Genomic DNA, 23,494 nt, shown 5'->3' with positions numbered 1-23,494 from the left:
ATATTGGTACTTCTCCATGCAGTAACAATAACTTGTAACTACAGTTCAATAAAACTTAATCCTGTCTGCTCGTCTCGCTCCATGTTTAATAATTTGGGTGAGTCAGCAGGCATGGCTGATGTACAGGAACTACACCTCACTTGCAAAAATATCTCTAGCAACTATCACCCCTCTTCATCTCCAGAAAACTATCAAAAGCATAAAGGCGACGGGCTTCCCTGGTGGCGCAGTAGTTGAGAGTCCGCCTGCCAATGCAGGGGACACGGGTTCGATCCCTGGTCAGGGAAGATCCCACATGCTGTGGGGCAACTAAGCCCGTGCGCCACAACTACTGAGCCTGTGCTCTACAGCCCGTGCTCCACAACGAGAAGCCACCGCAATGAGAAGCCCACGCACTGCAATGAAGAGTAGCCCCCGCTCACCACAACTAGAGAAAGCGTGCGCAGCGACGAAGACCCAACACAGCCCAAAACAAATAAATAAATGTATAAGAAAAAGCATAAAGGCGGCACATGAACAAGGAGGGGGAGAAGGTCAGCTCTGCATTGCTCTCCTTCCTCTCTGCCTCAAGCTGCCTGGAACAGGAGTTGCTTCTGCCTGCATGAAAGCCAAATACCCGGCCCTTGAGCAGAATACACCGGACCTATCCTCGCTGCAAATGTGCCACAGCAAATACCTTTCAATCTGTGCAATCCAACTAATGCTTTACACACACACACACAGACACATGAACAAAATTTATATATATGGCGGGGGGGGGGGCTTGGCAAAGCACATCAAGAAGTCCTGTGTAAATTGGACATATGGTTTAGAAAATAATCAGAACAAGACTAACCACTTAAATGAATCTTACAGATTAAACTCCTCGCTTGGCACAGCCTTTTGGGATGTAAGATTAAAAGGACTAGGCTGGTTTCTCCACAGCTCTTTAAACCAATTTGTTTAAGGCATTGGATTGGGTATTACCGAATATAGGAATATTTAGGTTGATTACATCCAATGAGAGAAATTAGGTCACAACAAGATAGTAGCAGAAAGATACAGTATTTCAGAAACTCATTCTATACCGGTCAGAAGTGTTTTATTTAAAAAAACAAAATGAAGGAAAAAAGTCCTTTAATCAGAAAGTCTGATTAAATTCAGTATTAACTCAAGTTCTCAAAAATCAATCAAGGAAAGCCAACAGGTGCATCAGAGAAAAGCCGGCAGCTGTTGACAGTTCTTTGGTGGAAAAGTAAGTTGCACACTTATACAAGCTGCCCTAATGATCATTAAGCCCAAGTTATGTTTTCCAAATACAGGTTTCAAGATACACTAAAGAAACCATACAGACACCCCCAACAGTATAAAAATTTGACAGTGAAGTTTAAGGATGTAGGAAAGTCAAATATGACAACACATATGAATAATTTATAAAATAAGCCTTTCAATCCTAGAAAACTAAAATGGGGAAACCTCAGGGATGGTAACGAACATAAAATGAGAGCTAATAGCAAATGAAACAACCCCAAACATTTTCCCAATGACTAAGCTACAAAATGACAGCTTAGGAGACTATTAACATGTAGTTTTTCTTCCGGTTATCAATCAATACGTATATTAAATTAGGGTAATTTTTTTTCTACTCAACTACCATCATTTCTTTCTTTTTTACCTTTTCCCTAATTTTCTCTTGCAACATTTTTCCTTTGGTTTGACCAGTTGAACTCAAAAGGTTTGTAACCTAAAGTGAGCATCAACTCATTATTGGAATAGCACTTGGGAAATGCAATCGTAGAAAAGACAAATTTGTGCAGCGTTGGTGGTATAGTGGTAAGCATAGCTGTCCTCCTAAAGAAGACAAATTTTAACTGAAGTGGTGGACAAAGTTAGGCAGCCATTCTCAGTGTGACAGCGTCCCCCTGTTAATCAGTAGGTTAATGGCTTCTCTTGGCTGGATCCCATGACCCAGCATGATAGTGGCATGTTCCCTGGTGGGTAACTGCAGGGCTATGTGTGCAAACACTCACCCATTTAAGCTTACAAATAAATAGAAAGCATTGTTTTAAACCATTTAAGTAGAATAAATATTGCATTTCTATTGGCCTGGTTTTCCTCGTGAACTAGCTTGGAGTGCTGTTCATGACACAGAAGACGCAATAGTTAATTACTTGCTACTCCAAGCTCCTTAGACTTCAGTACTTCCCGCTCTTCAAGCCTCAGCACTTTTTTTGCAGCAATAATGGTATTCTTCATTAGCATTGCCACTGTCATGGGACCGACACCCCCAGGGACTGGAGTGATGTAACCAGCTTTCTTCCTGACTCCTACATAGAAATAAGACAGGCAGACTGCTTTAATTACGGCAAAGGAACTGTATGTACTTTATCATGGAAGGAGCATTCAAAGAAAAAGCAATGAAATACATAAGCATCTTCATAAGCCTCAAACTCATTTAAAAAATCACAGCTACATTACTCAAGAGTAAAGGCTTTTGAACATACTAATATAAACTAACACACATATAGGGACTTCCCAGGCTGCTCAGTGGTTAGGACTCTGCTCTTCCACTGCAGGGGGCGCGGGTTCGATCCCTGGTGGGGGAACTAAGATCCCGCATTCTGTGTGGAGCGGCCAAAAATAAATAGATCAATAACACACATATAATAAGCAGAGTTGTTCAGTGAATATTTATATATCTAAATAACCTATAATTTACCAGCCATACTTTTCCTCCATATTAAATCAACTTAAAAAGAAACATCTCAGTAGGTTAACTGTATGGGAAGTGTAACTCTAATAATAATAAGTATTACTTCAATTAATACCTGCCTACAATATTTTCTTAATTTTATCCTATTTATTTAACTATACTGTTTGCCCAAAGCATCAAGCAAAGTAATTTTCTGGAAAGTAAAAAGTAAGATTTTTTTAACTCCAATCTAAAGGGAAAAATACTTAAGATACCTAGGCTTGGGTCTGACTGCTTTAGAAGAAACAGAAAGCTAGAAATAGGATTATTGGCATAAAATTCAGATAAAATCAGAACTGAAAGGAGAAATCTACTAGCAAATTCCAAAATTTTAGCAATTTGGCTCTGTCCCGTACTTTTAACATGCCAGGTCTGTGATCTCTCCTCCCAATATGAAAATGAGAAATCTGTAACACTTTTTAGGAGACTCAATAGTTTAGGAAAATCACTTCATTAAATTTTCAGACTTGTTAAAAGTCTTGAAGTTGTTTTAATTATAAAATAGACCTAAGTGGAAAAAAACAAAACAATTCTCTGAAAACTCTATATCTGTTCTCTGTAATTTGATGATACAAACACCTAAAATAATTCTAGAATGACTATAATTGTTAAAAAGATTTTTCTTAATTAATTCTCATGGAAAGCATTTTAAATGGTATTACCAAGGTAACATAACTTTAAAAGTTAAAATAGTCTGCCCTAAATGTCCAATAACGATAGTATTTATTGACTTTTATTTTTTTATTTTTTTATTTATTTTTTTTTTTTTGCGGTACGCGGGCCTCTCACTGTTGTGGCCTCTCCCATTGCGGAGCACAGGCTCCGGACGCGCAGGCTCAGCAGCCATGGCCCACGGGCCCAGCCGCTCCGCAGCACGTGGGATCCTCCCGGACCGGGGCACAAACCCGTGTCCCCTGCATCGGCAGGCGGACTCTCAACCACTGCGCCACCAGGGAAGCCCTTGACTTTTATATTTTTAAAAAATTATACCATTTACCTTCAAAATCCACATCTCATGGAAAGCATTTTAAATGGCATTACCAAGGTAACATAACTTTAAAAGTTAAAATAGTCTGCCCTAAATGTCCAATAACGATAGTATTTATTGACTTTTATATTTTTAAAAAATTATACCGTTTACCTTCAAAATCCACATCTCCAACCAACTTGGGTTTAGCAGTTATGGGATCTTGAATTCTGTTTATTCCCACATCAATGACAGCTGCTCCTTCCTTAATCATATCTGCTGTGATCAGATTTGGAATGCCTAGAGATGGAGATAGGAATGATCGGTTTAGTACTGAAAAGAAGATTCTTAGATAAGATTCTTATCTACTTTCAATTGCAAGAGACCTGGAAGAACGAATTAGCTTGTTTTACAAAAACCTATAAAAACTATTAACCAAGGAAATGTTTAAACTTCATAGAGTAAACAGGCTGTAGAAAAAACATTCATCCATCAAATCTATAATGGAATGCCAGAAATCAGTATTCCAACCACGACTCTCTCCTCATGTTTGTAAGCAGCTCACATTATCAATCCTAGGGGAATAATGAATGGAACAGCAGTGCAGCAGGCAAATTCGAAGATGAGAGTCCCATCTTCACCCTCTGAGGTGTGCTCCAGCCCCTTGCCTGGTGCTCTTACCTGCAGCGGAGACCACAATATCTGCAAGAGCCATATGTTTCTTCAGCTGCTCCTTGGGAGTATATCGATGAGATATTGTGACAGTGGCATCACCTGTGAGTTAAAAAATATTTCCGAATCAAACCTGGGATTGGATGAGATCTCAACTAGGCAAAACATGCCAGAAATTCAACATCTCTGAAAAAATAATTGACAGTTTCTGTGCCATACTTTCTGGGCAGCCAGTTGTCCTTTTTTAAAAAAAACCAAATACTCAGGGCTTCCGTGGTGGCGCAGTGGTTGAGAGTCCGCCTGCTGATGCAGGGGACACGGGTTCATGGCCCGGTCCGGGAAGATCCCACATGCCGCAGAGCGGCTGGGCCCATGAGCCGTGGCCGCTGAGCCTGCGCGTCCAGAGCCTGTGCTCCGCAACGGGAGAGGCCACAACAGTGAGAGGCCCGCGTACCGCAAAAAAAACCCGAACAAACAAACAAAAAACCAAATACTCAACTTTTACCTGTTAGTTCTAGCTCCACCCTTTGGAGTCATACATCTTTAGATTTATTCCTTATCCTATTTAACAGTCTTTCTAAACAAAATATCACTAGGATTACTCAAGGATTTTTCTTAAACGTGTGCTGAAAGATACCTGGAAATATTTAGTTTTGACATTATTTCTGACATAATCATGTATAGTCATATTATGATAATCACATTAACTCTGATTTGAAGCTCTGTCTCAAATAGAACTTGACACAATGATGACACATTACAGTAATAGCAATTCAATCCTTTGCATTGGTCTAAGATTTTTTTCTACCAAATGGCACAGAACAGGACACTAACTTTGAATAAGTTCTACATCTTAGCTCCAACTATCAAAGCCGTAACTGGAAATTCTAATTGTCTACAACCATGCTTATACTCAAAACTCGAATTTCTGAGGCATATCTATCTCTGAACTAGTTCCATACTAGTGAATATAAATGAACTTTCAAGTGACACTGAATACAGCTTCTCCTACATAGATTACCCCCCAGGTACCTATTAACAAAATTACATCAAAAACAAAGTTAACACTTCCAAACATCCACAGGGCAGTCTCTCAAGCGTTTCTTGTCTCTCGTAAGGGAGAAGAGGACTCATCCCTGGGAGCAAAACCCTTACCTCCGGGACGTTCGTGCGCCCCATCCGTGTGCAGCAGCACTGCAATGGGCATTCCAACGTTTTTTGACCTTCCAGCCACAAGCACATTCTTCCCCAGGGTTGGAATACCTATGAAAAATAAATATATTTGCATTTAAGATAGGGCCTAATTATCTTAGAAAGAGCACCTAAGGAAAAGGAAGGCTAATGGCCTAGGATGTGACTCTAATTGTGATAAGGAAGGAATTCACTAAGCTTATTGCCTCATCAGTCAACTGGACTGTCACTCGCTACACAGAGCGAAAGCTAAAAGGAAACATTTTATAAGCTGCAAAATGTTATGAGTTGCACAGTCACCACTATTAAAGCTTAAGTTTCCCTCAGAAGTTTCTGGATTAAACAGCAAAAACAGTTGTCGGCAACTGCTAAAGGAGTTAGGCTCTGGGGAGCAGGACTAGAGGCTGTGGGGTGGGAGTTTCCACTCTTTGCACGAATTTTTACCATTTGTAAGTACTGCCTTGATAATACTGAGACGGATATACCTACCAGTTCGCTTAATTATTTCCCACACACCCCATGGAGTAGCTGGCAACATGGAATTCTGGTCCAAACACATTCGCCCTACGTTAATTACATGAAAGCCATCAACATCTTTGTCTGGAGAAACAGCATTGCAGATCTTTCTCTCATCAATGTGCTCTGAAAAAGAAATCAGAGCGGTGGTCTTGAGTCACTGTTACGTAGTTAGCACTGCTTGACTCCAGCTTACCTGGTTTGCCACAAAAACCTTTTCCGCTTTTACAGCTCCCCATGACTTATTTCTTCATCTGCATATAAGGAACACACATCGAGCAAAGCCAAACGCCAAGATCAAAGCCAGTGTCCTGTTGTACAACTGCTTCCTTCCACGGTCCTTTGCTTTAAGATCTCAATACCAAATCAAGGAGTAATTGGTATTCTGAGTAGGTCTGTCCCATATCTAATAACATACTCTCTCTCTTGAGTTTACCTCCCCTTCATATCAAATCCACACAAGGGGCCAGTTGTATAAAGTAAACAAGCCTCTCCATTCCTCAGATATCATTTAAAATATTTATTTATTTGGCTGCACCGCATCTTAGTTGCAGCATGCGGGATCTTCCTTGCAGCATGTGCGATCTTTAGCTGCGGCATGTGGGATCTTTGTTGCGGCATGCGGGATCTAGTTCCCTGACCAGGGATTGAACCCAGGTCCCCTGCATTGGGAGCACAGAGCCTTACTCCCTGGACCACCAGGGAAATCCCCAGAAATCATTTTAAATGGTGATGTCCAAATCTCACCCGGAAGAGGCAGCTGAACAAGGAGGCCATCTACGTTATCATCATTATTTAGTTTATTGATTAAATTCAACAGTTCTTCCTCTGAAATTGAAGCTGGTTTCACAATTGTCTCACTGTTGATTCCTATAAGAAAATTTCAAGGTAAGAAAAAAACAGGCATTTATTGAGACAATGCTACGTTGTCTGCCATGCTACCAGCGAGGCTTTTTATCATCATACCCACCCTGGTAGCTGGAAAGCTTGAATCGGCTCACAAGTAAACTTAAGTAACTTCCCAAATACAAACACTAAAGAATACTAGCTTGATACTTTCTTTTCTTTTCTTTTTTAACATCTTTATTGGAGTATAATCGCTTTACAATGGTGTGTTAGTTTCTGCTTTATAACAAAGTGAATCAGCTATACATATACATATATCCCCATATCTCTTCCCTCTTGCGTCTCCCTCCCTCCCACCCTCCCTATCCCACCCCTCTAGGTGGTCACAAAGCACCGAGCTGATCTCCCTGTGTTATGCGGCTGCTTCCCACTAGCTATCGGTTTTACGTTTGGTAGTGTATACATGTCCATGCCACTCTCTCACTTTGTCCCAGCTTACCCTTCCCCCAGCTTGATACTTTCTATATATTATACTACATAATCCTCATCAACCTCATTTTATAGACAAGGCTCAGTGAAATTGAAACACAAGCTGGCTGGTGACAATCTTTCCAGTTCCAAAGTCCATGTTCTTTCCACTGTATCACACTACCTCCCATCCCAATGTCTTAGAAAGCCATGGCTTACTATTTTCTAGAGGTTCTAAAGTTTTTCAATGAAAAGGGCAGGAGGCTTCATTCCTCAGTGATAAAGAATAGAGCATACTAAGGGCTCACAGTCCAGTAACACTGGCCAGACACGCCAGTGGTTTCACAGCCCTTCAGAAGGGCAGGCACACAGTTCTCAGACCACTGACCCACAGAGAAGCTGGCAACGGCACAGCTGAGCCTACCCACCTCTGGTCTGCGGCCACACAGAGTCTGCAGTATAGCGAGACCTAGAACACAAACCTCCCATCACTCAGACCTGTGCCTTCTGCACTCAAACCTCCAACCACTTCTAAACTGCTGATTTAATTGGCTTTGGAACCAACTGGTGGAGAAATCAAAGGCTATTTCAAAGAAGTCAGAGTCATTTCCTTCAAATCCATGACTGTGTTCTAGGCCACATCATTGAGGTCTCCTCAACCAAATGCTCAAACACCTCATTCAGACTCATTATTGCTCAAGGAAAGCAGATGTAAACTGTGTTCAAGGTCACCTATCAAATGTTAGACTAGAACAGAATTTAGATTACATTCCAGAAGACACCAAGAATACCAACCATATTCCTGCTGTCCTAGTCTATAAGCCTCCCCAAGAGACAGCCTGATTTCTTTATGATAAATATTTGGATACAGTTCAATCACATTAGCCTCCTCTGCCTGGGTTTTCTAATCAGAAAAAGGAATCATGAAGTGCAATAGAGTTTGCCTCAGATAAGTCTCAATTTAACAGCAGTCGGGGTCTGAGAGTGACACATACCCACATCGGCAGCTGCTCTGGTTTTGTTGAGGACATAGGAGTGACTTGCAGGATTCTCACCAACCAGGACGACGCTCAGGTGCGGCCGTTTATGGCCTGACGCCACCCACTCTTCCACCTCCTGCCGCACTTCCTGCTTGATCTGCTCAGCAAGTTTCCTTCCCGAAATGACAACAGCTTCATTTCTGCAGAAGGCAACAGAATCACAAGAACAAATAGCTTGAATCTTTGTAAAGAGTAAAGATCAGGCTACAAAAGTGTTATTAAATACCCAAAACTTCAGGAGGTGGGGGAGGGGTTATTGGAGGGTGGTCAAAAGGCATGGTGGGCCCTCCTATCTGCAGGTTCTGCGTTTGAGAATTCATCAACCATGGGTCGAAAGTATTGGCAAAAAAAATTCCCAAAAGTTCCAAAAAGCAAAACTTGAATTTGCCCTGCACCTGGCAACTATTTACATTGTATTTACACTATTAACACAGCATTTACATGGTATTAGGTATAAATAACCTAGAGGTGATTTAAAGTATATGGGAGGAGAGGTTATATACAAATACTATGCCATTTTATATAAGGGACTTGACCATCTGGGAATTTTGGTATCCTGGGGGTTCCTGGAACTAAACCCCTTCAGATACTGAGGGATGACTGTACAAACTTCTAGTTCTAAGATAAATAAGTACTAGGGACGTCATGTACGTCCTACATTCCCAGTTAGTGAATTGGCTTTTAATTTATACATGCTTTTAAATCATTTCCCAATTATGCTATGCAGTTAAACCAATAAGCAATACGCTAGACAAACTTCAAATACCGACCACTCCCTACAACCACTCCTGGAAAAGACTTTCCTGATGAAGAATAGGGATTGGAAGGGGGACTAAGGCGATTCCATCTCATAGGTGGCAGTGTGCTCTACCCCGAGACCCCAGTGCCCCATCCACAGCTGACACACCAGGTATCTGACGCCAAGAATAACAATTTCTAGGCTGGCCAGTGGTCCAGCTGGTGCAAAAGTTTATTCACCGGGAGCGGTGGTAGTGAACTGGACCAGTAAACGCTCCTCTCTGAACTACATTCACACGCTAGAACCACAGGGATGAGAAACTGCTTGTTGGGGGTGAGACAATGAGAAAACTCAGATCTAGAAGAACCTTCAGTTCCCAAAAACATATTCAAATCGCTGAAAGCCTATCTCTCCCCAATAAGAATTAGTAAGAACAATATGAACAGCTCTTCCTGGGTTCCAACATGTAAGATTCCTGGTTTTCTTATTTCCACATATATGCTTAAAGTTCCCATTATTTAAAGTAGGACAAGCATCTATTCCTTAAGAAAAAACACACTGGGGACTTCCCTGGTGGTGCAGTGGTTAAGAATCTGCCTGCCAGTGCAGGGGACACGGGTTCTAGCCCTGATCCAGGAAGATCCTACATGCCGCGGAGCAACTAAGCCCGTGCACCACAACTACTGAGCCTGCGCTCTATAGAGCCCGCAAGCCACAAGTACTGAAGCCCGCGCGCCTAGAGCCCATGCTCCGCAGCAAGAGAAGCCACTGCAATAAGAAGCCCGTGCACAGCAACTAAAGAGAAAGCCCGTGTGCAGCAACGAAGACCCAAAGCAGCCAAAAATAAATTAATTAAATTAAAAAAAAAAGAAAAAACACCTCACTGAAAACAAGACTTTCCCGTTAGATTTTTGTCCCCAGTGTCATAAGGAATGCTCCAACCTCAACACCAATGAAGAATACAATTGTTTGAAACATTGAAACAATCTGTTTCCCCTTATAGCACATATTTAATTCTCAGGGATAACATCAAGGTACTGGATATCTTGTATGGTCAGATATAATTAATTCTCAAGGCCACTGTTAATTAAAAACTTTAAAGCTTTAATGGTCTAAGCCTTCAATGCCTGCTTTTCAGTTGTACTGTGATTAAATATCTACTTTAAACCAAATCTCAATGTCTTAGATATAATACAGTAATTTTATATCTAAACCTTATATTAAACATTAATTTGTACTTGCATCTTTTGAAGTATTAAGAAGACACACCCCTGAGCAGAAGTGTGCATAAGCACTTCTCTTGTGGGGGTCCCAGGCAGACTTTATCAACCCCTCAGCGGAGGAAGTGGGTGAGCACCTTTCTCAGCAGGCTTACAAATCTCTCTTAGGAAGCATCATGGCTGTACACCTTCCCTCCTGTCCTGGATTTCTCTTATTATCCTCCTTCTCTCCTGACTTCTTGGACTGTCTACTTATCCTTGAGCCTCCCAGCTGGCTTTGCCAGCATGTTGGGTGTTGCCTCTTTTACTTCTGTGGAGAGGTAGCCCTCCTCAACATCTAAAGGACCATATCCTGAGGGGAGCTGTTACCTTGTATTGTTATCACTGCCTTGTGGTCCTTCAGCCCTACCCTTCTATTTGTTTTTATTTTGTTTAATCGATAAAGTTAATCCATTTAGTTGGCTCAGGGCCTAGGTCTCCTCCCTCCCTCTCTGAAGGATTTAGGCCCTGGGACTCTGGTTGCCTTTTCTCCCACTGGCTCTTGTTCCTTTCCCTGACTAATCCAAAGGGCCTACTCAGGCTCACCAACCAGGCAGATTTCGGGTGCTCACAGGGACCCCACTGTTGACACTAGGAGAATGTCAGGACAAATAACTACCACCTGGCCGGTATCCATCAGACTCCCATCTTATCAGGACATCCCAATTAAAAAATGGGGGCAACTACAAGCATCCCAAAGGACTCGCTGCTAGGATGTGTTACCGAGTCCAAGCTCGCCCTGCTCGCTGCACGACAGGCCAACAGATGGGAGATGAGGTATTGAGACAAGGAATACAACTTTATTCGGAAAGCCGGCAAACCAAGAAGATGGCAGACTAGAGTCTCAAAATAACCATCTTACCGTGGTTTGGATGCCAGTTTCTTTTATAGCACAGAGAAGGGAAGGAGATGAGGAAATAAAGTAAAAAGGCCATAAGTTCTGCAAATATCACCTGGAATGGCCAGTTTTGGGGAGGGGATGTGTTAATTTCTTCTTTCTTGTAGCCATCCACAAGTGGAACAGGGTCTGGATGTTTCCCTGAACAAAGGCACTTTGGTTTAACATTCAGGCAGAGGGGCAGGGTTCCCCAAGGCAGGCCATTATGTATAGACAGTATCCTTTTAGTGAAAAAAGCAGCAGAAAGCAAAGGTTAAAGTAAAAGAAACAGGACTTCCCTGGTGGCACAGTGGTTAAGAATCTGCCTGCCAATGCAGGGGACACGGGTTTGAGCCCTGGTCCGGGAAGATCCCACATGCCGCAGAGCAACTAAGCCAGTGCACCACAACTGCTGAGCCTGCACTCTAGAGCCCTGAGCCACAACTACTGAGCCCGCGCGCCTAGAGCCCGTGCTACGCAACAAGAGAAGCCACTGCAATGAGAAGCCCACGCACTGCAACGATGAGTAGCCCCTGCTCTAGCCCCTGCTCGCCGCAACTAGATAAAGCCCGTACGCAGCAACAAAGACCCAATGCAGCCAAAAATAAAAATAAAAATAAACATCAAATAAATAAATAAAAAGATAAAGTAAATGAAACAGATCCAACATGTAGTCTGATTTGGCTCTTCCCTGCTACAGATGCATATTAACTGGGGAAAATTTAGACAGGGTGGTTTAAGAAAAAAATTAATTTTCTTTTGCAATACTGTATGGTCCCAGTACAAACTAGGGGACGAAGTGATCTGGCCAAAAAAAAATTGGGTCATTGAATTACAATACCATCTTGCAACTGGACCTATTTTGTAAAAGAAAAGGTAAATGGGGGGGAAGTCCCATACATATAAATGTTCTTGACTCTATTCCATAATCCAGGTCTAAAGAACTGCCTGGTATACCTGGCTCACACCCCTTTCAAAGTGCCTTCTTCACAGGAGCCAAATGTTTTAGATGATCTCTTTATGAGTCCACCTCCCCGAGAGGTCTACCGTGAACTCCTACCTCCCCCAATTGTGAGGGGGGGCAGTCTTCCGGACCATTTACCCCTGATGCCGCATCCGAGGAGCTGGAGACACCAGACCCCCATAAATCAGCTCATGGATTTGGCCTTTGGAGTATTTAACAATAGAGAGGCAAAAAGGATTCAGGGACAACAGCAAAAAGCACAGCAATTGGCAGCAGCCCTAACCACTGCACCACCTCAGGGTTACCATTCCTTGCGAAGGCCCACGGTGAGGACAGGATCCAGGAATGCTGAATCAGAGTCACTATGTGCCAAAAAGCATCTGTTTTAAGTGTGAATAAGAGGGTCACTGGAAGCAGAACTGCTCCCAGTCCTGAAGGGGACTCGGAGCTCCCAAAGCAATGATGGCCAAGAGGATCGAAGACTGATGGGGCCTGGGACCCTCCCTGGCTCCCAAAGGACACCTGGTCATTTCTCCGGAGAAGCCTCGGGTAACCTTTGACATGGAAGGTAGGAAAGTTATTTACTTATTAGATACCTGGGCCGCCTACTCTGTGGTGATTGATTTCCCTGGACCCTTGTCCTCCACAAGCTGTATAATAACAGGGATTGATGGAAAGCCCCAAACCAGTGATTCACTCCTCCCCTCAACTGCTTGCTAGGAAATTTTACCTTTGCACATCAGTTTCTGCTCATGCCTGAGTGCTCCCTCCCCTTGTTGGCAAGGGACTTGCTCACTAAATTCCCGACAATAATCCAAGCTGGAGATCCTCACAGAGATAGCACCCACCAAGAAAAACAATTGCTCTTGGTCAGAGGACTCTACCTCAGTCCCAGCGAGAGGAGATCTCCATTCCACCCCATCTAAGCTTTTAAACTATGGGCTGTTAAACTAGTTCATAGCTCTAGAACTAAAGGTTGCTTTCTTCTGCATTCCCCTGCACCCCAGTATCTCTTTGCCTTTGACTGGACAGATCCAGACACTGAAATGCCATGAATGCCTCCACTCTGTGTGCTTATAAAATTCAAGCTGAGGGTGCTTACATGATAGAAATGGAATGGACCAAAAAAAAGAAAAAAACGTGGGCTAGAAATTGTCCAGCTACCTTTAAAAATGCGATCACGTGAGGCCGTAGGCAAGCCGCCTCAGATCAAAGGCCTGAGTGAGGGCCATAATTTAAAAATTTCTTAAACCCAGGGAGGATGACCAAAAGTGTTTGTAAATAGAGTACCAAAATGGGAGGCCACTGGTCTGACTAAGTTAACCATACCTGATAGAAATTTGGCAGAAGGACTTCTCTCCTAAGCTAAATGAGGAAAGTAAAACATACCTCAACATAGGTAAATGTATAGCAGTCCTTCAATATCATTGAGGTAGCCACCCAATTCTTTAAGAAAAAAAAAAAACACCTGTCCTTATTTTACAAATGTAGTCTTTACAGGACCAGAGATGTAGCTCCAAAAAACAAATCCAAACCTCACAATCCTTTTACCACTCCCCAAACCTTCCCTATTTATCTGAAGAGGCTTGTAAGTATTAAACAAAGGGGAAACAAAGGAGGAACTTACCTGTGCCTTTGAGATGCAAATATCCTGTTTTTTTCCAGGAACCCTTATCTCTGCCATCTTTTTAAAATGCAAATTTTGAAAAAGGGGGTAAATAATTTGGAACTTGTCATGGACAAATAAAAATCTTAAGTATCAGGCTTCCCCAGTGGCGCAGGGGTTGAGCATCTGCCTACTGATGCAGGGGACACGGGTTCGTGCCCCGGTCAGGGAAGATCCCACATGCCGCGGAGCGGGCTTGCTGAGCCTATGCTCTGCAATGGGAGAGGCCACAACAGTGAGGGGCCCACGTACTGCAAAAAAGAAAAAGAAAAAAAATCTTAAGTATCTTTTCCATAAATATTAGTAAAAAGGGTTTAGCCATCTAGACAAGTGAGCTGGATTTGTTCCACCTGCCAGAAAGCCAATTTTAATCCAACCTCCTTTGTAGACGGATGCTGTACGTGACTCTTGGCTAAAATTTTGGAATGGGAATTATGAGGCCTCTGTGTTTGTTTGTATGTTTGTATGTATCTATGTGTGTGCTGTAGATGTATGGTATTGCCAAAAATTAATTCATAACAGAGCTCTGTTTAGTTGACTTAAAGAAAATCAAGTGCTTATACAAATACTTAGAAATAGAAAGTAATCTGGCCAGAATGAACTTCAGATTCATGTTATCTGTAAAATATTCAGTACTAAACTGATATCTGGTATTGAAGGTAGCTTAAGCTTGTTGGTTTGATTAATATAGACATGTCTTTAGAGTCATCAATGTTAAGTATAATACTTCTGTTGTGGGCTTCCCTGGTGGTGCAGTGGTTAAGAATTCGCCTGCCAATGCAGGGGACACGGGTTTGAGCCCTGCTCTGGGAAGATCCCACATGCTGCAGAGCAGCCAAGCCTGTGTGCCACAACTACCGAGTCTGCGCTCTAGAGCCCGTGAGACACAACTACGGAGCCCGCGTGTCACAACTACAAAGCCCGTGCGCCTAGAGCCCGTGCTCCACAACAAGAGAAGCCACGGCAGTGAGAAGCCTGCGCACCGCAACAAAGAGTAGTCCCCACTCACCGCAACTAGAGAAGGCCCGAGAGCAGCAACGAAGACCCAACACGGCCAAAAATAAATAAATAAAAAATACATACATTAAAAAAAAACGTACTTAAAGAAAAAATACTTCTGTTCTACCTAGATTTACTAGACCTTATTATATGTATTGCAAATTTGTTAGCAAATTTAGTTATGGGAGTAACTCAATGAGGAAAAAACTTACAAGGACGGTAAGATATGTGTTTTCAGTAAAAGAACGTGTGAGGAATGAAAAAATACTGAAAAGTTATGCCGCTTTTGATAACAGATTGTGTGAGTTTCTTTGCCTTTAATCTGTATTCGCTTTTGAGATCTCTTGACACTTCGGTTAAGAAATAAGTATTGTCTCATAGTGACCAATGATTTTATTTGATCAAGTGTTTTAAAACTTTTTGACAAACTTCCCAAATGTCAAATTTTAATTAAAGTTCTTTTGACTTTCAACTAACTCTGGGGTGTTTTAGAGGGCCCCTGAGGCATCTCAGAGAGAAATATTTAACTAGTATTATTTAGTATGTTAAGTTACATAGACAGCATTATCACAAGAGCAATAAAACTATTTAAAAAATACTGTATGGATGAATGTTATTAATATAGACATTCTAAAAATTATGTAAAGGTTCTAAAATTTGGATATGTCCTGGTATAATGCTATAGTTCTAGTTGTTATCTTAAAATGTTCTATGTCACAACAGTAACCAAGCTTCCTTATCAATTACACTGTAATCAGATATTTAACCTTTAAAGTCTTTTGTCATTTATAGACAGTTACTATTGTACTCTGATGCTGTTCCAAAAGTGCTTCATCTTCAAGAAGATCCATAGGGAGGCTACAGAAGCAGTTCCACATCAAGATGATGGCTATGCAATGATTCCAGCTCATGTCAACTTAAAACAAGAAGCCGTCCTGCTCCTGGGGCCCCTAGATCAGGCATCCAGAGATTTTTCACTCCCTGACAGGCAGAGTTGATGCCCCTACTCAGCCCAGAAGCAGCTACAGATGACAGACCATTGCCCCTCTGCTTCCCATAAGATTATGGGAGTAAAATCTGAGGGGGGAATGAGACAGGAAGGGGGCAGGGCACAACGTTTTAAAGAATGACATGGGGCTTCCCTGGTGGCACAGTGGTTGAGAGTCCGCCTGCCGATGCTAGGGGACACAGGTTCGTGTCCCGGTCCGGGAAGATCCCACATGCCGCAGAGCGGCTGGGCCCGTGAGCCATGGCCGCTGAGCCTGTGTGTCTGGAGCCTGTGCTCCACAACGGGAGAGGCCACAACAGTGAGAGGCCCGCGTACAGGAAAAAAAAAAAAGAATGAATAGCCCAAGGACATGACATAACTTGGTTAGAACCAGCTAGGTCCAAGATGGTGGACAAGTTGTCTTCCACCAAACCTTGAGCCTCAGTATATGCTCATTGTAACACATCAGTGCACTAAATGACACACCCATATGACAGTTCCAAGGCCGACCATAAAAGGTAAAAAAATGGGCAGTGGCTCAATTCCTGGAAATCCCCATCCATTCCCCAAAATAGGTGGAATACTCCTTCTACTCATCAACCTATGATTACCCACCCCTATAAAAACTGAAAACCCCATACCCTGGTGCCTCTTGCCTTCTGAGATGGCCCACCCTCTGTCTAGTGAGTGTGTTTCTCCCTGAATAAACCTTCTTTCACTTAAAAAAAAAAAAAAAGATATCACAATTTTATACCAAACCAAATGCATTTACCCGATTTTACATGATAATTCTAGCAGAGCACAAAATATATAAGAGCATTTCATATATACTCATGATATATTAAGGAACTGAAAACATGTTAATATTTACAAATCCAATCCAGATTTAGGGTTGAGGAGGACTTCTTTAAAAGGGTTTCACTGCTGTCACTGTTTGCAGATGACATGATACTATACATAGAGAATCTTAAAGATGCTACCAGAAAACTACTAGAGCTAATCAATGAATTTGTTAAGGTAGCACGATACAAAATTAATGCACAGAAATCTCTTGCATTCCTATACACTAATGATAAAAAATATGAAATTAAGAAAACACTCCCATTTACCATTGCAACAAAAAGAATAAAATATCTAGGAATAAACCTACCTAAGGACACAAAAGACCTATATGCAGAAAATTATAAGACACTGATGAAAGAAATTAAAGATGATAAAAATAGATGGAGAGATATACCACGTTCTTGGATTGGAAGAATCAACATTGTGAAAATGACTCTACTACCCAAAGCAATCTACAGATTCAATGCAATCCCTATCAAACTACCACTGGCATTTTTCACAGAACTAGAACAAAAAATTTCACAATTTGTATGGAAACACAAAAGACCCTGAATAGCCAAAGCAATCTTGAGAAGGAAAAACGGATCTGGAGGAATCAGGCTCCCTGACTTCAGACTATACTACAAAGCTACAGTAATCAAGACAGTATGGTACTGGCACAAAAACAGAAATATAGATCAAGGGAACAGGATAGAAAGCCCAGACATAAACCCACATACATATGGTCACCTTATCTTTTTTTTTTTTGGTCACCTTATCTTTGATAAAGGAGGCAAGAATATACAGTGGAGAAAGACAGCCTTTTCAATAAGTGGTGCTGGGAAAACTGGACAGCTACATGCAAAAGAATGAAATTAGAACACTCCCTAACACCATACACAAAAATAAACTCAAAATGGATTAAAGACCTAAATGTAAGGCCAGACATTATCAAACTCTTAGAGGAAAACCTAGGCAGAACACTCTATGACATAAATCACAGCAAGATCCTTTTTGACCCACCTCCTAGAGAAATGGAAATAAAAACAAAAATAAACAAATGGGACCTAATGAAATTTAAAAGCTTTTGCACAGCAAAGGAAACCATAAACAAGACAAAAAGACAACCCTCAGAATGGGAGAAAATACTTGCAAATGAAGCAACTGACAAAGAATTAATCTCAAAGATTTACAAGCAGCTCATGCAGCTCAATAACAAAAAAACAAACAACCCAATCCAAAAATGGGCAGAAGACCTAAATAGACATTTCTCCAAAGAAGATATACAGATTGCCAACAAACACATGAAAGAATGCTCAATATCATTAATCATTAGAGAAATGCAAATCAAAACTACAATGAGATATCTCACACCAGTCAGAATGGCCATCATCAAAAAATCTACAAACAATAAATGCTGGAGAGGGTGTGGAGAAAAGGGAACCCTCTTGCACTGTTGGTGGGAATGTAAATTGATACAGCCACTATGGAGAACAGTATGGAGGTTCCTTAAAAAACTAAAAATAGAACTACCATATGACCCAGCAATTCCACTAATGGGCATATACCCTGAGAAAACCATAATTCAAAAAGAGGCACATACCAAAATGTTCATTGCAGCTCTATTTACAATAGCCAGGACATGGAAGCAACCTAAGTGTCCATCAACAGATGAATGGATAAAGAAGATGTGGCACATATAGACAATGGAATATTACTCAGCTGTAAAAAGAAATGAAATTGAGGTATTTGTAGTGAGGTGGATGGACATAGGGTCTGTCATACAGAGTGAAGTAAGTCTGAAAGAGAAAAACAAATACCGTATGCTAACACATATATATGGAATCTAAAAAAAAAATAAAAGTGGTCATGAAGAACCTAGGGGCAAGACGGGAATAAAGACACAGACCTACTAGAGAATAGACTTGAGGATACGGGGAGAGGGAAGGGTAAGCTGGGACAAAGTGAGAGAGTGGCAGGGACACATGTACACTACCAAACATAAAATAGATAGCTAGTGGGAAGCAGCCGCATAGCACAGGGAGATCAGCTCGGTGCTTTGTGACCACCTAGAGGGGTGGGATTGGGAGGGTCGGAGGGAGGGAGATGCAAGAGGGAAGAGATATGGGGACATATGTATATGTATAACTGATTCACTTTGTTATAAAGCAGAAACTGAGCCACCATTGTAAAGCAATTATACTCCAATAAAGATGTTTAAAAAAAAAGATAACTGTAATAAAATCTTAAAAATAAAATAAAGTAAAATAAAAGGGCTTTGCTGATACAAATACCCCGGCAACATTCTTTTTTTTTTTTTGGCGGTACGCGGGCCTCTCACTGTTGTGACCTCTCCGTTGCAGAGCACAGGCTTCGGATGCGCAGGCTCAGCGGCCATGGCTCACGGGCCCAACCGCTCCACGGCATGTGGGATCTTCCTGGACCGGGGCATGAACCCGTGTCCCCTGCATCGGCAGGCGGACTCTCAACCACTGTGCCACCAGGGAAGCCCAACATTCTTGAATTATAGTAATACCTGCCCTGTGCCAGAAATAGATTCCCAACCCTGGAATAGAATATAGTGAAAGATTACTTTAAAAGAGCTTAGGACAGTCATTTATACTGAATGAAATAACAAATAAAGTGCCAGGAATATGGGGACTTCCCTGGCAGTCCAGTGGTTAAGACTCTGAGCTTCCAATGCAGAGGGCAGGAGTTTGATCCCTGGTTGGGGAACTAAGATCCCACGTGTCACGTGGCATGGCCAAAAATAGAAAATAAATAAATAAAGTGCCAGGCATATATATTCACTAAAAATTAATATCTAACTCTGTTGGCTAAATTTATACACACAAACATCCTTAATATACAATAGATGTATTTATCTATTTATACACTCATAAGGATAGCTTTATAAAAATAATCAGTGAATAGGACTTAGATTGCACTTCATTAAAAAGCTCATTTAAAAAAAATGTTTTTTAAGTTCCTTTTGAAAGCAGTAAACTTAGAGAAAATGGTAGCAGCACATTTGGGCTAAGCATGATATAATAAAGTTAAGGACACAGGGTTCTGGGAGAATCCATTGTTCCAAGTTCCAAAGGCAACTTCTGGATGTTATGCCAATTTGCTTAAAAAAAAAAAAAAAGAAAGAAAGAAATCAAAGAGTAACAAGAACCAAAACAAAGCCACAAAGCAATGAGTATCTTTTACAACATAACTGTGTTTTAGCCCTCGCCTGCATACCACAACTCTGCCAAATGTGAAACACAGTCCTGAGAGGGAGTCATTACCTAATTTCCCAACATTTTTTTTTTTTTTGCCAATGGGCAGATAAAGTTACTGCTACCCCAAAATAAATGGAAATGGAAACTGAGATCAGTCCCAAGGGGAATCCAAAATTTATTAACCATATTAGCTAACACATTTAGGAGTGCTTTCACAGATGTTTTTAGAAAATTTTCCAATAAAATTATGCATCAACAGAGTAGAAAGAAGAGGACTATCTAAATAAAATTAAAAACTGAAATCCAAGTCAGTAGCATCTTCACTTTCCTTCTAATTCAATAGTTTACAGTACTGTAATTTTCCATGAAAAATTAATATCAGGTACATTTTACAATTCATGATCAACTTATTTTGGAAAGAGTTCTGTTATCTACTAATTAATGGAACCAGTAATGAGTGAACAAAGACACAAAGGGGGATGGATCTAACATCTCTGAAACGGGAGATATTTTGCTTAGAGTTTTACATATATTACTCTTCAGTTACCTTGGGACTATTATAAGCATGTTATACAGAAAAAGTGACTGAGGACAGTAGAAACAAAATTAAAACACAAACTTCTGCCTCCAAAGTCCATTTTTTCCTTTACCTCACTGTCGCCTAGACTACAGTACTATCTCTCTAACCATGAAAACTCTCACACTACCCCCCCATAAAAAGGAATATATGCAGACCCATATTTTTTTTCATTTCTGTTCAATTTTATTTTATTTTAACATCTTTATTAGAGTATAATTGCTTTACAATGGTGTCAGTTTCTGCTTTATAATAAAGTGAATCAGTTATACGTATACATATGTCCCCATCTCTTCCCTCTTGCATCTCCCTCCCACCCTCCCTATCCCACCCCTCTAGGTGGTCACAAAGCACCGAGCTGATCTCCCCCTGTGCTATGCGGCTACTTCCCACTAGCTAGCTATTTTACATTTGGTAGTGTATATATGTCCATGCCACTCTCTCACTTTGTCCCAGCTTACCCTTCCCTCTCCCCATATCCTCAAGTCCATTCTCTAGTAGGTCTGCATCTTTATTCCCGTCTTGCCCTTAGACCCATATTTTTTAAAGGATGTTTTAATTTTACCAGCTAGCAGTAATCAAAGCAATACATTAGAACCCTGAATACCAAATGTACTTATTGCCTTCAGAGATGTGTAAACCTACATTTCATTCAGAAAATGAAGTGAAAGGAGGGCATTTGGTTTTTTGTGTTTTATAAATTTATTTATTTTTGGCTGCATTGGGTCTTTGTTGCTGCGCGCGGGTTTTCTCTAGTTGCGACGAGCAGGGGCTACTCTTCATTGCAGAGCCTGGGCTTCTCATTGCGGTGGCTTCTCTTTTTGCAGAGCACAGGTTCTAGGCGCATGGGCTTCAGTAGCTGTGGCTCGTGGGCTCAGTAGTTGTGACTCGCAGGCTCTAGAGCGCAGGCTCAGTAGTTGTGGTGCACGGGCTTAGTTGCTCCGCGGCATGTGGGATCCTCCCGGGCCAGGGCTCGAGCCCGTGTCCCCCTCATTGGCAGGTAGCTTCTTAATCACTGCACCACCAGGGAAGCCCCAAAAGCAGGGCATTTGTTACTGGAGAGTGTGAGCAAACTGTTCCAGTTCTTTAGGTAAGGAATTGGAGTATTTTTATAAATCTCTTCAATCATGAAAGCACATGTGGCCAGAACTCAGGAAGGGAGGAAGAGGGAAGAGAACAGACAGTAATGAAAGATGGGGCTGGAAAGGCAGGTCAGGGTCAGACTAAGGAAATCCTTAAATGTCTCCTCTGAAGTCTTCTTTCAAGAACGCATTAATCCCCATTCTGTGCTCCAACAGCACCTTGGAAACGTCTCTAATAGCATTTTTACACTGATTGGAAATTACATTTTCTGCCACATGTACGTGTTCTGCCTCTTGACAAGTATGGAAGTTCCACTAAAGAAAATCGCTTTTACCATCTCTGAATTCGCACAGCCTAGCACAGTGCCTGGATAAAGGGGCTGCTGTTTCGAGGCTTAGGTCTCTGCAGTGTAAAGGCTCTAAAGATTGACGGGAAAGAGGGTGCATAGCTTTAAGGAACGAAATCACAGCTCTCCCTCCACCCACCCCCCCAGAAAAAGATTCTTCAACCTAGGTTTAGAATAGGAATTTGAAGTCCAAAAAAATCAGGAAATATTTATTACCTCCCTAAGAAAACGCAAACAGAGCTTTCCCTCTTCTCTTCCCGGGCGTTTACCACCTCAATTTACTCGGTCTGGCACTGACCGACTCCGGGTGGGCTGCAGTCAAAGTCCTGGTGACCACAACACATTTATTCCCTTAGGAGGGAAAGGGGCAGCTTTGTAGAGCAGCGCGAGCCACACCCACGACCGGGAGAAGGAGGGAAGTGCTGGTACCCGGCGAGCAAGGCTCCGCCCTAACCCCCACCGGCGCTAGGGTCCCGGGAAGGGACGGCTCACTGAAGGTTGCTCACTCACAACTCTTCCCCGCGCTCGCCAAAACATCTCCTCTGCTTTCCCGCTCTTGGTATCGGGGCCAAGGGCGGCTGGCAGGCCCTGGCCGGTGACCTCCGTATGCTCCCAGGTAAGTCGCTGAGTCCCAGGGCCCGCCAGCACCTCCGCTCCACACCGTGGGCCCCGTTCAGCCGGCGGACTGGCCTTGAGACAGGACGACGCCCGGAGCCTGCAGGAGGCCGGCGCCTCCGAAAGGCGGACTCTCGATTTCAGCCCACACAGCCGAACGAACGCCCTGGTAGTAGGCTGCGGCCACTCTGGGATGCCACGTCGCCCCGCCACACCCTTCTCGGTGGCCACCACCTCCCGGGACGGAGATGCTCATGAAGGGAGTCCCTGGGCGGGCCCCGCGCTCGGTTCCCCTCAGATTTCCGCGCTAACCCAGCCCCCCGACCCTCTTACCGAACTGCCGAGAGGTGGAAGGGGCGATGGTGGAGGCGGCAGCTCTGCGCCGGCCGGAGCAGCCGGGTGGCCAAAGTGGATAAGAGGGACACTGCAGCCATGGCCAGCGCCGGGAGGCAAACGCGCGCGGGCCCTGCAGTTATACCGCTGCCGCGTGGCAGGCCCCGCCTCCTGCCGGCACCCATTGGTCCCTGCGGCTCTCCACTTGCAGTCTGTTGGGCCGCTGGAGCTGAAGGAACCTATCGGTTGTCTTCCTTCAAACGTAGAGAAGCCCAGTAAAGCCATGCTGGTGATTGGAGCAAAAAGCGCCAAGAGCGGGGCCCTGGATGGTTCCGAAGGCTCGATAGCTTGCCGAGACTGGCTGAGGAAGGCAAGCCCCTGCCAAACGTTGTCACGGAAGCCCGGCCAACGCGTTCATTCACTGCCCAAATATCTGAGTGCCTACTGTGTGCCAGGCGCTTTAAGAGTGGATAAAAAGATAGGCAGATGGAATAGCAACTAATAAATGTAGAAGAATGATGCAGTTAGAAAAACGACTATTTGGCAAAATCATAGTAAAACTTGATTG

The 23,494-nt window shown here is 42.6% G+C and overlaps 1 protein-coding gene and 1 long non-coding RNA gene across 2 annotated transcripts; both read right to left on the bottom strand.

Annotated features, from left to right (window-relative positions):
• Positions 1-923: 923 nt before the first annotated feature.
• Positions 924-23,066, bottom strand: MTHFD2 (methylenetetrahydrofolate dehydrogenase (NADP+ dependent) 2, methenyltetrahydrofolate cyclohydrolase). Its single transcript, XM_032652628.1, has 8 exons — positions 22,927-23,066; positions 8,387-8,571; positions 6,825-6,947; positions 6,051-6,203; positions 5,526-5,633; positions 4,380-4,472; positions 3,873-3,998; positions 924-2,306 (listed from the first exon to the last, which is right to left on the bottom strand). Exons 1-8 carry the CDS (start codon positions 23,025-23,027, stop codon positions 2,143-2,145), a joined length of 1,053 nt encoding a protein of 350 aa, XP_032508519.1. The 5' UTR covers positions 23,028-23,066; the 3' UTR covers positions 924-2,142.
• On the bottom strand, positions 21,472-22,918 carry LOC116764229. The gene is made up of 3 exons (XR_004352812.1): positions 22,489-22,918; positions 22,195-22,329; positions 21,472-22,050 (listed from the first exon to the last, which is right to left on the bottom strand). It is a non-coding gene; the product is annotated as an uncharacterized LOC116764229 (long non-coding RNA).
• Positions 23,067-23,494: the final 428 nt, after the last annotated feature.

The sequence above is a fragment of the Phocoena sinus genome, chromosome 13 (genome assembly GCF_008692025.1).
Source record: "Phocoena sinus isolate mPhoSin1 chromosome 13, mPhoSin1.pri, whole genome shotgun sequence".
Taxonomy (NCBI): Eukaryota; Metazoa; Chordata; class Mammalia; order Artiodactyla; family Phocoenidae; genus Phocoena; species Phocoena sinus.
This window is presented reverse-complemented; position numbering and strand designations above follow the sequence as displayed.

Excerpts from the sequence above, each read along its gene's own strand:
- MTHFD2 (XM_032652628.1), bottom strand. The coding sequence starts at position 23,027 with ATGGCTGCAGTGTCCCTCTTATCCACTTTGGCCACCCGGCTGCTCCGG. Across the intron at positions 6,948-8,386 it reads CAGAGCAGCTGCCGATGTGG|GAATCAACAGTGAGACAATT; the intron begins GTATGTGTCACT and ends ATTTTCTTATAG. Across the intron at positions 6,204-6,824 it reads TGTTCAGCTGCCTCTTCCGG|AGCACATTGATGAGAGAAAG; the intron begins GTGAGATTTGGA and ends TTTCTTTTTCAG.